Raw genomic sequence first — 17,009 nt, forward strand, 5'->3', positions numbered from 1 at the left:
AAAAATGCAGGGGCTGAACCTTAATTATGGCCATGGCCGCTTTCTTCCCACTCCTAGCCCTTTCCCATCCCATCATCGCCATAAGACCTATCTGAGTGGGTGTGACGTAAAACAAATTGTACAAAACAAGTTCACGCAGAATTGGATATTACTCCGAGCAATGAACAGTAGCTCAATCATCTCCCAGTTCCATAGCAGGATGTTGCATTTCTCCTCCAGATATTTAAAGCAGGATTTGTAGTGCCCATTCTTCTCAGCATCAATCTCTTCTAATTGTGCATTTGCTCCTTCAAACCTCACAGTCGGGTCGATAATGAAGCCTATGTTCCTCTTTCTGTCAATTGCTATGTCAGCACAATTATACAGAAGAGTCTTTCAGACTCCTATTGGTGTATGATATGATTAATATTAGAAATAAGATGGATGTACTGTAAATACTGTTTTCTGTTATCCAGTACCCTGGAAAAAAATAACTTTAGCACTTGACAGTTCAACCAGCCACAGTTCCAAGATTAAAGAATATTATGATGATATACTTTGCTTTTAATGATGTGTTCAATTGTGAGAGTCTGCCAATATCCGAAAGCTTTCTCCCTGTATAATTTATATGTAGGGGCTCTCGTCCACTAGAAACAGAAACCTGAGAAAAGCTGCGATGATGAATTCTTACAAACACACACGGAAATGGCAGAACGATCCAAACCGCTTAAGTCATGTAGGACTGCGTCCATTGGAACCAGCCTTGTTCGTCAGTGAACGCACGAATACCTGCAAACTGCAGACTATCCAGATTGGATTGGATTTTTCAGCCAAAGAGCTGCATTTTACCATCAATACTGAAAAGCTGATACTTCTGGTCCAAGATTGGAAGTATTTATGGGACCAATGAGAGTTAATTACCACATGCGGGATGTGCAGAAGTTATGTAGTGAGGTGGCGGTAGAAATGGGCGAAGCAGATAAATTTTGTTTTATATACAGACATGATACTGTATAGGCTTTTGGGCTTATGCCGTGTCAAGAAAATAAGGTGAAATTCTTTACGTTTCGCAGAGAACTGTGCTCTGTGTCATCAGAAGAAAATCTCGACTGTCCACGAGAAAGGCTTCTTAAACAATGACTTTTTGAAATGTAGACGTTATAATAGAAGTGGAAATGATATGTTCATTAGTCACCAGATGGCTCTCTGGACGTGGCACAGCACTGGCGCTCGAAGCGGAAGCAGACCGAACCATCAGAATCAGTCTAAGAGGGTCACATGACATGTGGTACTATGAAGCACTGAAGTATACCTTTCATGAGGCAAGTTACGACTGTATTGACTCTCTTACAGAAGACTGAGACACCACTTAAATATTGAACATTCCACTTGCTATGGTGACTATTTCTGTTTTATTTTGTTTATATATTTGGATTCAAAGAGCACAAGTCTTTATTCTACATTTGCTCTGTCAATTTCCACGTTAAGGATTTAAATAAAGAGCCAATCTCAAATATATAAACATATTTTTAATATTTTGGTGCAAGACAGAGGTTAACTCATTTTAAATTTATATTAATATAATCGGTCTGTCGTCATACACAACTTTACTTGATTCTTATATTTGAAGATTATTTACAAGTTCGAAGTGTAATTTTCATTCGGAACTCTAGCAGCATTTCTTTTATATTTTACCGTCCAATCACTTCATGTGAGGAAAGCAATGGCAAACTACCTCACTCCTCATCTTGCCTAGTATGCCTCATTTTGGTGCTGCCATTGGTTTTTGGAGTTTTCCTTATAACTGCATAACCTTTGGTGATGCTATTTGAGGATCCAACCAGCCTCTGGGCTGATGACCTAACACATCACTTCATATCTACATCTGATTATTGTTTATAAAATAGGTTTTAAAAGTGCTGTACGTAATGAATGATTGCATCCGGTGTTCGAATCATAGAAAATCTAGATGAAGTTTCTCATTTTAGATCAAAGTTATCATTTTGTGAATTGACAACGAGACTTCACACAAACTCACTCGAGCCAAGCTTTACCGTACTGATGACAGAGAATCATTTCCACTATTTCTATTACCTCTCACTGTTGCAAAAACATAATTTGTAATGATACAGAACATTCTCTGGAATCAGAGATTTCCTTTGCCTGGTTGGGAATTATGAAAGGAATGTTAAAAGAGGAAAAAATAGGGGGAAAAATTCCCCAGGTTCCCACTTCAAAATGAACATTGCTTATCTCAAAGTTACAGCTAGACATTCTTCAGGTGAAACAGTTTCTCAACAGTTACTGTACTTTTTTAACTGATATGGTACTTTGTTGAATATGCAACGAAATTTTTAACATTTCAGGTGAAAATAACCTAACTAGCCCTACTGTCTCTTGTCCTTTTCCAGATCAACCCACATACGTGAACATTCACCAAACATTTGTCTTTTCGATAAAATATAATTTAACCTCTACCGTCACCTTTTCCGAGCTCTTTTTTGCTAGCAGAGGGGTGCCTAATGCATAAATATCACATAAATCTTCAGGAAGCACCATTACCTCAAATAGCTCGGCCGAATACGCAACCAAAGAACGATAGCGTACGCACGATTTTAGACAAACAGACTTTGCACAGATTCGTCTGAACTCGCAGTTCACATGTTTCCGCTTCCAATGGACGAGAAGCGTAAGGTATAGCTCAGTGACTGCTTATGCTGAATGATGATGGTGGTTCTGCTCTGTGTTGCCCAGTCCATTGCATAAGTGTAACAGACAAATCTAATTTTGAATTGCTTCTGGGAAGCGCCAATTGAGCTTCTGTGCATTAGTCCTCCGACCCCGCAGGCACAGCTCCTCCAATACGCACGAATAGGCCAACCGCGCTGCATGGCGTGAAGTTCATACAGAATCTTATGGGCAACTCTTGGGTCACGTATCAGAAAAAGTTGTTGTTAAGTGTGTTCTCATGCTTACAACCTAATGTTCTATCGTTCGCAGACCCAAACAGGATTGCTAGATCACCAGTATCTGAATGGGTATCGATCTGTGACTTAATCATCATCATCATCAACAACAACAACAACAACAACAACAACAACAACAATCGGTTTACTCATTGCTGAGCGTCGTAACCACATTTCTTCACTTCATTAGTAACTGCATCCTTAAAGAGATTTTTCCATCCTGAGCGGTCTTCAGCTCTTCTTAAGATATTGTGAAGAGGTAGACTGGTGATCTTCTTTGCTGGTCAAACCATCTACTTGTTGTTCTGCCTTTTGGTCTGGTGCCTTCAATTCTAACTTGCAATATGAAGGATGGGATCGCAAATCGCTGTATATCTTTCATTCTGGTGGTTCTGCAGATCGTATTATGAAGCCGTGCCTGTATAGCTATAATATACTCTGAAAGAGAGAGAGAGAATGAAAAAATGTCTGGTCGGAAGCTCTAGATTCTGCTGGATGGATATCATCAAGAACAGTGGTCACAAAATGTGTACTTGTTAATAACTGCCCCTGGACTCACACAAACATAACAAAGAAGTAGAAACTCCCTATTCTTCAGAAAAGAAAAGAAAAGAAAAGAAAAAAAAGAAAAAGAAAAAGAAAAAGGTCCTGTAGCTCCAGCAGCACCAGATTTACCCCCTAACTCTTGCTCAATATTGTGTTGTTTACAGTATTTATTGCTGTGTGACGAAACCTTTAGACATGCTTGTTTCAAAACCTAATTAAAAAAAAGAAATCCACAAAAATGTGCATTTCAGACTGAACTACATTTACCAATTCTAATATCTTGTAATTACCAATATGTGCGTAAATTACTCATTTACACTATGCTATTTAAAAAATGTATCCCCAAAATATTCTAGTTTCAGAAAATTTGCTGCAAGAGCTGGAATTATGATTGAGTCTACTTATTTTAGTAAACAGTTTTCTTTTTAAAGGGAACGCATTAAAACTGTGAAAAAAGACCTGCTTCACAGATGACAGTCTTCTTGTTTAATTAACATCTTTGCTGCTTATGATTTAACCTCGAATTTTGATGGTCATGTTTGATAACATTAAATTTTTTTCCAAACTACTAAACACTGGTGGGAGAAACTTTATACAGAATAAATTAACTGCACTGATCTCTTTCTTTCTTGGGAATAATGTGAGGAAGGGTATTTACATTCTGTCCTGTGGTGCAACTGCAGGATACAGGAGCACCCCTCTACAACTCTCCTCTTTGTGTCATGTAAGCAACAAACTATGCTTTCCATAGACCACTGCAAAAAGACTGGTGAGAAATGTGAATAAATTGAATAGAGATATATTATAAAAAATGCTAGAAAATGATATGTACAAAAATCAATCATTAGGTAGCTTAGCCTGTTTGTCCTATAATACTGTACGAGATACTTACATTACCAACTACTACATTATACCTTATGAAAAAATTTCTTAGTTACACATTAGCAACTCTGTAACATTGTTTTTTCCATCAATAAACATAATTATTTCTATATAATTTCTTGCTGTTTATGACCACTAGTCTGACTGACATTCGTAGTGGGAGGACACTGTGTTATGTCATGAAGAACAAGGTATTTGTGAATAATAGAGGAGTATGGAAATCAACAGTACCCAGGAAACTGAAACTGTAAATTTATGATGGCTATCATATACCAAGCAAGCGTTTCTCTAAGTTAAAATAATACCTGGCATTTTATCTTCCCTTCAAACCAAACTCCTGTTATCCTGACAGGAAACCTTACTCTGATTCACATCAATGGTTTCTCTTAAGAATAACAACTTTACTCATGTTTGGAAATAATTCGTGTCTTGCAATCAGAAGGTAGTGTTAGTTATTTTCTGAAGATATTCACTCAATCTAGGAGTCCATATGTTCTGCCTCAAGAGCAGATAACATTTCCTTTCCACAAAGAATGAGTAATCCAAATACACCTGTAGTTACGAATCACTGATTACAATTATTTTTCCCACATTCCTGCAGTATCAGATATCAGAGAGAAATGACAGCACAAAAGACAAAAAACCTCATTATATCAAGTGTTGCTACTATAAGATTAGATACCAGCCAGTTCTAGGTAATACTTCTTTTTCACTTCCTTGTTAGGAGTATCTTCATGATAAAGACTCTGAGAAGAGCTCAGAGCAACTGAACTACCAGTTACCTTTGAACCCATTATTCAGTGCAATCATATCAAAATACATGTTTATACAGAGTACTTGTTCAGCTATTACACCAATCAATGAATGTCAGTATTATGACCACTCAAACATGTCAAATGACATCGTAACTACAACTGATGAAGATCATGTCTGTTCCGTACTGACTTTAACTAATAAAATAATTATTCCTTCACAGATTGAAATGTATTCTAACAAATGTATTTATATCTTACTAAGTACTGAATGGTGGAAATATAAAATATTCCAATTAAAGGAATAGTTATTTTATTAAATGACATCATATACAAGCAAACAAACACAATTCAATTAACACACAGCATGATCCATCACAACAGGACAAGGCCATTTATTTATTTATTTAGTGACGGGAATGTCCAAGGACATGTTCAGTTCGTCTAGTGCAAGTCTTTCTATTTGACACCCATGGGTGACCTGCACATCAGAAAGTAAGTTGTTGATAATGAGGTAGGGAGAGTTGGCACACAGCCTACATCTGTCGAATAACATCAAGGAGTCTGGCCCAAAGTTTAACATCCCCATCCGATGGATGAATCGACATCAACAGCATCATATATCCCTACTCCATATGAAGTCCGGCCGCAGGGGTCACAGGGGTCCCGGATTCGATTTCCGGCAAGGTCAAGTATCTTTCGGTTAATTCCACTGGCAAGGGGCTGAATGTATGTGTCCATTTCATCATCATCATCATCATCATGAGGCATAGGTCGCCTAACGGGTGTCAAATCAAAAGATCTGCATCTGGAAAGCCAAACTTGTCCTCGGATACTCCCAGCACTAAAAGCCAACAAGCCTTTTCATTTTCACTCTATACGAACACACCCGATAATTACTGTGGAATCAACACAAAGGTTTTCATATTGACACATCATTTATTGACTTAGTTATCCAGAAACGAGCCCATTTCCTCGTTGGATGGTAATTCCTATCTGCTGCCTCAGGAATTCTGTTGAAGAAGAGTCTCTAGTGATTGTAGATAATTGTTTTCCAATATCTGAAATCAGACTTTTAGCCTCTTGGCACCACGTCTCCATCGTTTCAACTGCAAATACCATGAAGATGTAGTTGTCCGTTACTGCTCTGTATTTCGCCCTTTTATTGCGCACGGCTAATTCCGCAGCAGAACCAGCAGAATTGCAAGAGTGAGGCAAATGGGATAGTGCTCAGGTGTCGACACACATGGCATCCCACAAGAGAAATCTGCCTTTGTTCCATGGGACCAAAGTCAGAGAATCAGCACGTTTTCAGTCTGTACGACAAATTCCACTCTGTTCTAGGACAGAAGGGACATGGCTAGATGTAAAAGCTCTTTTGATAATGTCATTAATTGAACAGTGCCTTGAAAATCGACCAGCACTTTTAGGGCAACTAAAAGCATGGTGGCCATAAACGTCGACTTCCGCTCCACATATGCACTTATGTGATTAGCATATTTTACAACCAAGACGTAAGCCGATTGTAATTTTAAACATCGTGTTATCCATAAGTGTGCCCACACTGGCTGACAGAAAAGCCTTAAGCCATGAGCCTGCTTCCTTTTACTGAAGAGCGACATGTCGTGCTTGATCAATTTCTGCTGGATACGACAGAATCGAAGAGTAAAAAATTAGACAGGTGTTTACCATATCCCAACTTCTTTGTGAATCCAGGGATGCTGGAGGGCTCAAATTATGGGTCATGAAATTCCAGCGATATCTTGTATCAGTCATATGGCATATCTCAACATTATCACCGTAATCAGAGAACACAGACTTGATAAAATCAGATACTCCCTAAGCGGAAGCAAGAAAAGCGGGAATGGAAATATCAGTTAATCTACGAATTCCAAGGCCTCCAAATCTTATTGGTAAACACGCCAAGATCCAGTTATTTTCTTCAAATTATATATTTAGTAGAGACTCGAGGCAACTTCCTGTCAAATCATCAGCTTGGGCAAGGAATGAAGGAAATAACCATAGAGGTGAGGTAAGCAGAAAGTAATTAAATTTTTGAATAAAAATACAGTTCTTCAATAAGAAGTATGCCATGGGAGTATTGATCACTCGTAAACGATCATATAGCTTCATTAATTCTGTTAGCTTCTGTTTCGCAATTTCTTCCACGGCCTCAACTGCAAGCGGTGATCCAAGCAAGGATAGACTGGAATTTGTTATAACGTGAATACTGGAAATAATGTCCCGAAATGCAGAAACTGTTGTGTAGGTCTTGTGCATCTATAACTGAAAGAGGTCAAAAGAATGACAAATACACATCCTACAATTTTTAATTTTTCATGCTGAAATTGTGAAGTATTGAAAAGATGGAAAAATACACCATACCTTATATATGAATAAATTTAATTTTACCATATGAACACTGTGGGGAGGTTTAGAATTAAATCCAGGCTTTTGGCACACAATCCAGTGATTAGAAATTGTGTATCACCACCTCTCCTATCCTGTCGGCCAACATTCTGACCGGTTTTTTTTTTTCTCTCTCTCTCTCTCTCTCCCACGAACATGACTTGAAATGGCTAACCACAGTCTAAAATGATAATTCCCACATCATTTAAAAGATTGTATATCATGTAATAGTAACTTAACAGTAGAGGCAAAAAATCAAATATTTCTTAAAATATTACTGGTACAATCACATTTTTTATTGTCCAGCCAAATGAGTCAATACTAAAACATGCTACAATTTGATTTTAAAAATTTTAAGTACAACATGTTTCAGTATGTTGGACCATCTTCAGATACAACTTATTTTCAATTATAAAACATTACATAGTTATGTACTTAGAAGCAATATATTATTTAAAGCAATAAATGAGAAGGCTGTTTAAATGAATAAGAAAACGGGACTTGAATGAGGAATCTGCTTTACTATTCACCAGCAGTGCCACAGCGCAGTTTAAGGAAATTGGTCTGGAAATGAACATCAAAAGAAGCACTGAAATAAGTGTCAAACATGGCCAGCTGATTGATAATCACTTTTGAAAATGATGATACTTCTTGTTTAAAGGAACCTAACATCTAGGTCGTTTTGAGTTCCCCTGGTAATGAAATAAGCTATCTAAAAAGAGGAGAAACAATCAATTACCAGGGCCTTAACTTTTTGGTTGAAATAGTCTTTAATTCTGCTACCACATTAAATGCTCTAGAAACCAATCTTGAACTGCTTATTTGACAACCCCTACTTCAAGTCTGGAAGGTAAAGACAAATAATTGAAAAATGTTGTGAGTTTTGTGTTCCAGTTTTTATCTGCTTCGTAGATTACAAAAGGGCTTTTGATTGTGTTCAGTGGGACAAACTATGGAAAGTATTAGATTAATTTGGTGTTCCAGCACATCTCATACCACTGCTCGAAGGCCTTTATGACAGTAACTTGGCAAACGTAAGGGTGGTAACGAAAGGTACGACTTTTTCAGTGTATCCAAAGGCGTAAGACAACGCTGTTTATTGTCTCTCCAATATTATGCCGAGCACATCATGAGGAGAGAGCTTGATGGTTGGTCTGGTGCTATCTCAATTGCTGGACAAAAAATCAACAACCTGTGTTTTGCTGACGAAACCACACTCATTGCCAGTGGTGAAGATGAGCTTGCAGATTTACTTGCAAGTCTCATTTACAGATTAGAAATCAATTTGAAGAAGACCAAACTCATGATCATTGATTGCGGAAATCAAGTGCACCTCACAGGTGGATTAAAGGGAATGGAGTTGACCTTGTATACCTTGGGTCATGTATAAGTGACACAGGAAATGTGAGAAACATATAAAGAGGCATATTGTCCTGGGATGTGCAGCCATGAGTAAACTAAGATCTTGCAGAAGAGGGTAATATCCAAAATCACACAGATTTGATTGGTTGAAGCACTAGTATTTTCAGTGGTTTTTTTATGGTTTTAGAGACATGGACCGTCAAGTCTAACGACAAAGAACACATCGATGCCTTTGAGATGTGGTGTTGGCGTAGAATGCTACGTGTAGCTTGGACTGAAAGGAGAACAAATAAGTCCATCATCAAAGAGCTGAAGATAGTGAAACGCGTCTTTACACGTGTCAGTGAAAGAATACTTCAGTTCTTTAGACATATCTTAAGGAGGGATGGAGACAACCTGGAAAAGTATATCACAGAAGGCAAAATAGAAGGCAAGAAGACCACGAAGGACAGCAAGCAGGTGGCTAGATCAGGCTAGAAAGATAACTGGCCTTCCTCTTCAGAACGTTCTAAGAAAAGGGAAGATCGAGTTGGATAGCGACACTTTGTGAAGCATGTAACACTTTAGAGACAAAACAATGGGGTCACGACACTCAGTAATGAGTAATACGACTGATGACGACTATTTAACGTCAAAACTTCATAATGGTCCGTATTGAAAAAAGATTTACATTCAAAAACAGAGGTACGGTTATCCACCTGTTCAATACTACTAACAATGTGTTATCATTAAAATATCACATTTTATTATTCCATTTGGTGGGTACCGGTTCCGGCATTATATAATGCCATCACCAGCGGATCAACGTGACAACGATGCAGCTACCACCCTAGCATATCTCAATGACATTGACGCTAACATTAAGTTCACAATAGAGTCTGAAATTAATAATACACTCAATTTCTTAGACCTAACTATCACCAGACTCCCGCTTGCTTTTAAATATAAAATCTATAGGAAACCAACGCATACAACTTTAACCATACAGCAAGACTCCATACACCCCTCTTGCCATAAGCGGGCTACTTATAATACTTTAGTGCATCATGCCTAAAATGTTCCTATGTCAAAAGCAGAACTGAACAAAGAACTTAATATTATACATAACATTGCAATACACAATGGTTTTAATCATGGTTTCATAGAACGCATAATACGTAAGTTTAAGCATCGACCCAAGACCAATTTACCGAAAGAAAAAATGAAACCAGTAGCATTTGCAACCTTCACATTTAAGCCGGATATTTACCGTGTTACCAATATATTCAAAAAGAAAAACACAAAAATCGCCTTCAAAACTAACAATAGAAACCTTGATACATTCAATAATTCTAGCCGGGTCAACGTCCCCAATCCTTTCGATAAATCAGGAGTGTACAGATTCCACTGTAATGATTGTTTCAGTGTCTACATAGGGCAAACTGGTAGATCTTTCAAAGTCAGATACAACAAACATATAAACGCCATTAAATACAAAAGATTTTCAGCAATAGGGCAGCATACGCACGAATATTAACATAACTTTTAAGGCATTAACGATTTGGACATCGTTGAAATATTGAACAAGGGACCTCTTTTAGACTTGAGCGTGGCCCCATTCAAGAAGGACTTGAACTCGCCGCAGCTTCCCAGGATAAGTGGACCCTCCCAAACACCACATTTCTCGGCAGGGTGAACCTGCGAGAAAAGCAATTCTTCATTCTTTTGGACCAGTATTACAAACCAAATTTTAATCTTAATGAACTTACTGAAAAACCTACTATTTTATTTGATTTATTAATTTCAATAATTGGCAAGCTTAAAATTCCAAAAGATCAACGAACACACAAAACAGTTCGCAACACGCTGGCACATTATCCCTACCGGAATCCACGCCCTCCCGGCCCCTACTCTCCTGCTCAGGTCTCCTCACCTCCCCTTACCCCTACAAGGCACGCCCCGTTTCCCCGTTGATGCATGCAGCTTGTTGTCTGACACATCGCTCGGCAGTGGTGCCCGCCAGTCCTGTTTTAACCTTTCGTTGATAGTGTGGTGCTTGAGGTGAGTTTCTGTTCTTTCTTTTCAAAAAATCGTCTAACACCCTTCTTGATCCGTGTATGTTATCCCCACACAGGTATTATTTTCTTTTAGGTCCGGTTGAATTAAGATCCTCTAAGGTTAAGTTTGAACATTGAAAACATCGTGTTTCATAAAAAAGTCAACCTTCGGCCTCAACCCACCTATATTTGAAGATATTACTGAAATTTTAGCCTCTAATATTATATGACTCATCAAGTTAAGACATATCAGTAAGATTCTTCCAACAACAATTACACTAAGAACAAGCTGTCCACCTGCTCTAAAACATCTGACCAGTTTACAATGGCTATCTGAGTTTTACCAAGAGGAACTATTTTTATTTACATTGAATGTACAATGGTCTTCTCTATTTTATACTGTATAGTAATACTCTAAAATGTGATAATTATGTATATAGGATTTAACCTTACACGTTAGAATGTTCTCAAGGACTCTATATGGTGTTCAAGAGCAATAGAATAATCGTCATTTAACTATGTTGTTGTTGTTTGAGTCATCAGTCCATAGACTGGTTTGATGCAGCTCTCCATGCCACCCTATCCTGTGCTAACCTTTTCGTTTCTACGTAACTATTGCATCCTACGTCTGCTCTAATCTGCTTGTCATATTCATACCTTGGCCTACCCCTACCGTTCTTACCCCCTACACTTCCTTCAAAAACCAACTGAACAAGTCCTGGGTGTCTATATAAATGGTAAAAAAGAAAAAATGAAGATCTTACATAACTTGTAGCTCTATACATAGAAATCATTAATCAACATTATTTGGTGATAAGAACATACTGAATTGTACATACAAAAAACTCTTATCTTAAGTCTAGAATTCGAGAATTTCAGAATTTTAATGTGTTTTTAAAGACATTATGTGGTCAAATGTTTAATGATGTAACGCGACTACCATTGCTAGCTATCTATATGTATTTTATTAAGTGTCCTTGCTCGCTTAAATCTTGGGCTGATGATGGCATTATATAATGCCAAAACCGGTACCCACCAAAATGGAATAATAAAATGTGATATTTTAATGATAACACATTGTAAGTAGTATTGAACAGGTGGATAACCTTACCTCTGTTTTTGAATGACGACGACTAAGTCGATCAGAAATTCATCATCATGAACAGCTCAATAAGCCGAGTCTAATAAAACCCCTTCCAGATAATACCACCAAATAAAATTTCAAGTAAGTTTATTACTGATTGATACGATGGTCCAAGGTGCTCTTACGGAATTGCTACAGCTATCTGCAGATATCCCAAATTACATGCTATATACAGATATGAAGTTCAACGGCTTGGGTCTATTATGTTTTAAGCTACAGATGCAGTTACAACATACTAAATGTTGTAAGATTTTTCTGTAATCAAAATAACCCAGTTTTCTGAAGAGACTTCATCCAGTCTTACAGCAATAATGTAACAGACAGTGAGGCAATCTGTGACCAATGGAGCCTGATAGACACTCGCAAGGCGAGGGAACTCCTCACACTTAAAGCTTTCTAGAACTGAGCTACGGAGGAACACAAAGGGAACCCACTACAAGCAATTTACACCAGCAAAGTCGTGGATCCAGGTTCATGAAGGTCTAGCATGCAGTGAATGAATGGAGGGTATCAAGATGACAGATGATGTACCAGCTGTACGAAATTATCAGGTCTCAGGACAGCAGCCTCTGCTGGCGTTGCCAACTCTTGCTCATGTCCTGGGAGCCTGTCCTAACAGTGACCTCTTACGTAACTCACGAACTCACGTCGTCATGCTGCCTGATCAGTTACTGCTGATGCTCTGAAGAACACAGGATACAACGTATACCAAGAAGTTCAAAAGTCTTTCCTGTGATGGCAGCAATCAGCGAATAGACATTATTGCCTAGAGGCCAAATTCTTCACAAGAATACATCATAGACCCTACCATAAGGTTTGAGACTCACGTCAATCAACCCAAAGTAGGAAGTCAATGCAGAGAAGAACATGAACATCTATGAACCTACTGTTGAATATTTCAAATAAAAATATCACTTTACAGATATATCAGTTACTCGTTTGATAATCGGAGTGAGAGGGAGCTTTTGTTTACTTTTGTAACCAGTTCAGACATCCCAACACATTCATCACTACCCCAGCAATTAGTGCACTAAAAGCTTCCATCTCCATTTCTAGGAACCATGCATATGGATCTTAAAAAATGTATTTCTTATTTTTTAAATTTGATTAGTCAATTTCTACTAACTACCCTCCAAAAAACACACAAGGACGATGTAAGGAACTTGAAGTGGACTCGACAGAAGAGATTTCGAGACTAACATGATTTGGACATATAAAGCGAATGCCTGGCACAAGAACACCACCTGCACATCTAGAAAGAAGGGTTGCAGGAAGAAGGCCAGTGGGAAGACCTAGGAAGAGATTGCTACACCAGGTGAGAGAGGATGTGGAGAGAAGAGGAGGGAATTGGGAGTCGGTGGTGAGAGAGAAGTTATTTCTGGACAGAACAATGGCGAAGACTCATTCAACACCACCCTACCCAGCAAGCTGGAGCGGTTCTATGATGATGATGATGATGATGATGATGATGATGAATAGGTTCATGCCAAACCAAAATTTGTAAGGTACTCTTTGTCGTTCTGGCAGCCTGCAGATACTGTAGGAAGAATTTAATAATAAAATAATATCTTGCTTCTAAGTGTACATAACTTTTATAATTGAAAATAAGTTGTAGCTGAAAATGGTCCAACAGAATGAAACATGTTCTACTTAATATTTTTTGTGAATGTACAATTTTTAGTTAAATTGTAACATTTTAGTACTGACTCAACTGGGTGGATAATAAAAGAATAAGAATTTTATGACCATATTGTCAATATGGACACAACATGAAGTTTATTGAATGCAATGCGCATTTCTCAGCAGAAACTTCCTGGTTAATAGGTTAACTTATGGTCTACTACCCACAGTGGTCTCCAAAGGATCTACATCTTAGTACCCTACACACTTCCTAAGCATCAATCAAATTTACAAAACGTACTCACCTCTCGTAGCGTACTCTAGATCAACGTCATGAACCTCGATGCTAATTATATCCTCTGGTTTGAAGATAAGTTTCTCTACTACACTATCTACATTTATCTTGTTTGGGTTGCTTGGCTCCACCTTATGTGCCATCTCGAGCACGACGTCGAATTGGCTGGAGAAGGTCCGGAACACTCCCTCAAACATTGAGCCATTCATGGTTAACACCTTCAAAAAAAGAGAACTTTAATTTAATTACTCTGTATACTGGTAAAAGAGTGAAATGCATGAAGGCCAATTCAAGAGCATGCTCTAAATTGGCAGCCATATACTACAAGCTGTAAAAGAAACCAATATCATGAAGAGGGTAATTTCAACGGATGATTCTGTTGAACATTAAAAAATGGTAAGAAAAACAGGCCACATTTTATCAACCGGCTGAAAATACAGTACTCTGAGCAAATGTTCAAAACTCCAGTTGCCAGGAGGCAATAAATGTGCACTCTCCATTTTCTTTTTATATATGTCCATAGGGCAGATTGGTAACCAACAAATAGAGTCTGAAGATAGTGATCCAAAAATAAACTTTCAACCTGCAACCTGTTCAGAAAGAGAAAACCTTGAAACACATAAGAACGGGAAAAGCACCAAACTAAACCAAACCCCTTGGCACTACAGCCCATGAAGGGCCTTGGCCTACCAAGCGACCGCTGCTCAACCCGAAGGCCTGCATATTGCAAGGTGTCATATGGTCAGCACGACGATTCCTCAAGGCTGTTATTCTTGGCTTTCGAGACCAGGGCTGCTATCTCACTGTAAGATGGCTCCTCAATTCTGATCACGTAGGCTGAGTGAACCTCGGACTAGCCCCAAGGTCCAGGTAAAAATCCCTCTCCAGGCCGGGAATCGAACCCAGGGCCTCAAGGTAAGAGTCAGGCACGCTACCCCTACACAACGGGGCCGCCGGGAAAAGCACTAGGTATGGACAATATCGCACCAGAAATACTTGAAGCAGGTATTGGGACATCAGCAAAATTGCAGCAACGCGCTGGAAAGGATCTGGAATGAGGAGAAGCTACCAGTCGAATGAATGAAAGAAAAGTCCGATTGTGTTGAGATACCAAAGCAAGGGGATATTACCAAGTGTGATAATTGGAGGGGAATTACACTGTAGTCTCTACCCAACAACGGTGCTTTCAAGGATCATTTTAGAACAGGTGAAGAATGTTAAATTACGCCATGGGAATGCACCAATCAAATTTACAGAACATACTCACCCCTCGCAGGGTACTCAAGATCAATGTCGTGTACCTCGATGCTAATTATCTCCTCTGCTTTGAAGATAAGTTTCTCTACTACACTATCTACATTTATCTTTTTTGGGTTGCTATGCTCCACTTTATGTGCCATCTCGAGCATGACGTCGAATTGGCTGGAGAAGGTCCGGAACACTCCCTCAAACAATGAGCCCTGCCGGCTTGTGTCGTCTTCATAAATACTGTGAGAACTATTTCAGAACAGAGTGCAGAATAGCAAAACACTTTCTGCCTGACTTTTATATATTTTGAGAAGGCCTTCAACTTTCTCAATAGTTCTATTTTTTAAATGTCGCACCGACACAAGTAGGTCTTATGGCGACGATGGGATAGGAAAGGGCTAGGAGTGTAAAGGAAGGAGCCATGGCCTTAATTAAGGTAGTCCCAACATTTGCCTAGTGTGAAAATGGGAAACCATGGAAAATCATCTCCTGGGCTGCTGACACTGGGGTTCAAACCCACTATCTACCGAATGCAAGCTCACAGAAGCGCGACCCTAACCACATGGCCAATTGAAGATTTTTTTACAAGTGGCTTTACGTCACAACGATACAGATAGGTCTTGTGGCGATGGTGGGCTAGGGAAGGGCTAGGAGTGGGAAGGAAGCAGCTGTGGCCTTAAGCTACAGCCCACATCAATTGCCTGGAGTGAAAATGGGAAACCATGGAAAACCATCTTCAGAGCTGCCAACAGTGGGGTTCAAACCCACTATCTCCCAAATGCAAGCTCACAGCTACACGACCCTAAACGCACGGACAACTCGCTTGGTCAATAGAAGAGTTACGTGGCAAAACACTTGAATATGGTATACCACAAAAGATCCTAAACCTTATAAAGGATATGTATGAAGGTTATAAATATCAGGCTCTACACTTTGGAGAACTTGCTCAGCCTATAGATGTGACATGTGGTGTTTGACAAAGTTATATTCTTTCTCAAACACTCTTTCTACTTGTGTTGGATAGTGTGATGAGAGTAAACAGAAGTTGAAAAGTGGGGGTTTTACAAGACAGGCTAGAACACATTGATTTTGCAGATATCTGCCTGCTGGTTCAAAGCTTCAGAGACATGGAAGAGAAGATTAAGCTACTGAAGAAGGAGGCATAGGCTGTTGGACTTAAATTTTAATAAGGCCAAGGAGATGAGGGTCTATTCCAAGATTGATGATAAACTGTCCATACGTGATAAATTTTAATGAGGCCAAGGAGATGAGGGTGTATTCCAAGATTGATGATAAACTGTCCAAGCAGACTCCTTCCTAAATCTTGAGAGTATTGTTACTACAACTGGAGGAGCGGAAGAAGATATCAAGTACCATATCACGAAAGAATATAGTACCTTTGTTAAACTGTATTCTATTTGGAGGAACAGGAACATTTCTAGGACTGAGTTACGACTTTTTAACACAAATGTTACGTCCATTCTTCTTTGTTGTTGCAATTTGCTTTACGTCGCACCGACACAGATAGGTCTTATGGCGACGATGGGACAGGAAGTGGCTACGAGTGGGAAGGAAGTGGCCGTGGCCTTAATTAAGGTACAGCCCCAGCATTTGGCTGGTGTGAAAATGGGAAACCACGGAAAACCATCTTCAGGGCTGCCGACAGTGGGGTTTCAACCCACTATCTCCCGAATACTGGATACTGCCCGCACTTAAGCGACTGCAGCTATCGAGCTCGGTCCATTCTCCTTTACAGTTGTGAAACCTGGA

At 39.0% G+C, this 17,009-nt stretch overlaps 1 protein-coding gene across 3 annotated transcripts in view; it reads right to left on the bottom strand.

The window, feature by feature from the left end:
- The window catches only part of LOC136886330 (ataxin-2-like protein), a 214,277-nt gene that overhangs the window by 144,435 nt on the left and 52,833 nt on the right, over positions 1 to 17,009 (bottom strand). For 2 of the 3 annotated variants that reach the window (XM_067159062.2, XM_067159063.2), the window contains exon 3: positions 14,002 to 14,209. In XM_067159062.2, the coding sequence (XP_067015163.2) occupies positions 14,002 to 14,209 (208 nt within the window). Of the gene's footprint in view, positions 1 to 4,678; positions 4,913 to 14,001; positions 14,210 to 17,009 lie in introns of those variants that run through there. The other variant, XM_067159064.2, reaches the window with a different exon arrangement.

This window comes from Anabrus simplex, chromosome X, assembly GCF_040414725.1.
Source record: "Anabrus simplex isolate iqAnaSimp1 chromosome X, ASM4041472v1, whole genome shotgun sequence".
NCBI classification, from domain to species: domain Eukaryota; kingdom Metazoa; phylum Arthropoda; class Insecta; order Orthoptera; family Tettigoniidae; genus Anabrus; species Anabrus simplex.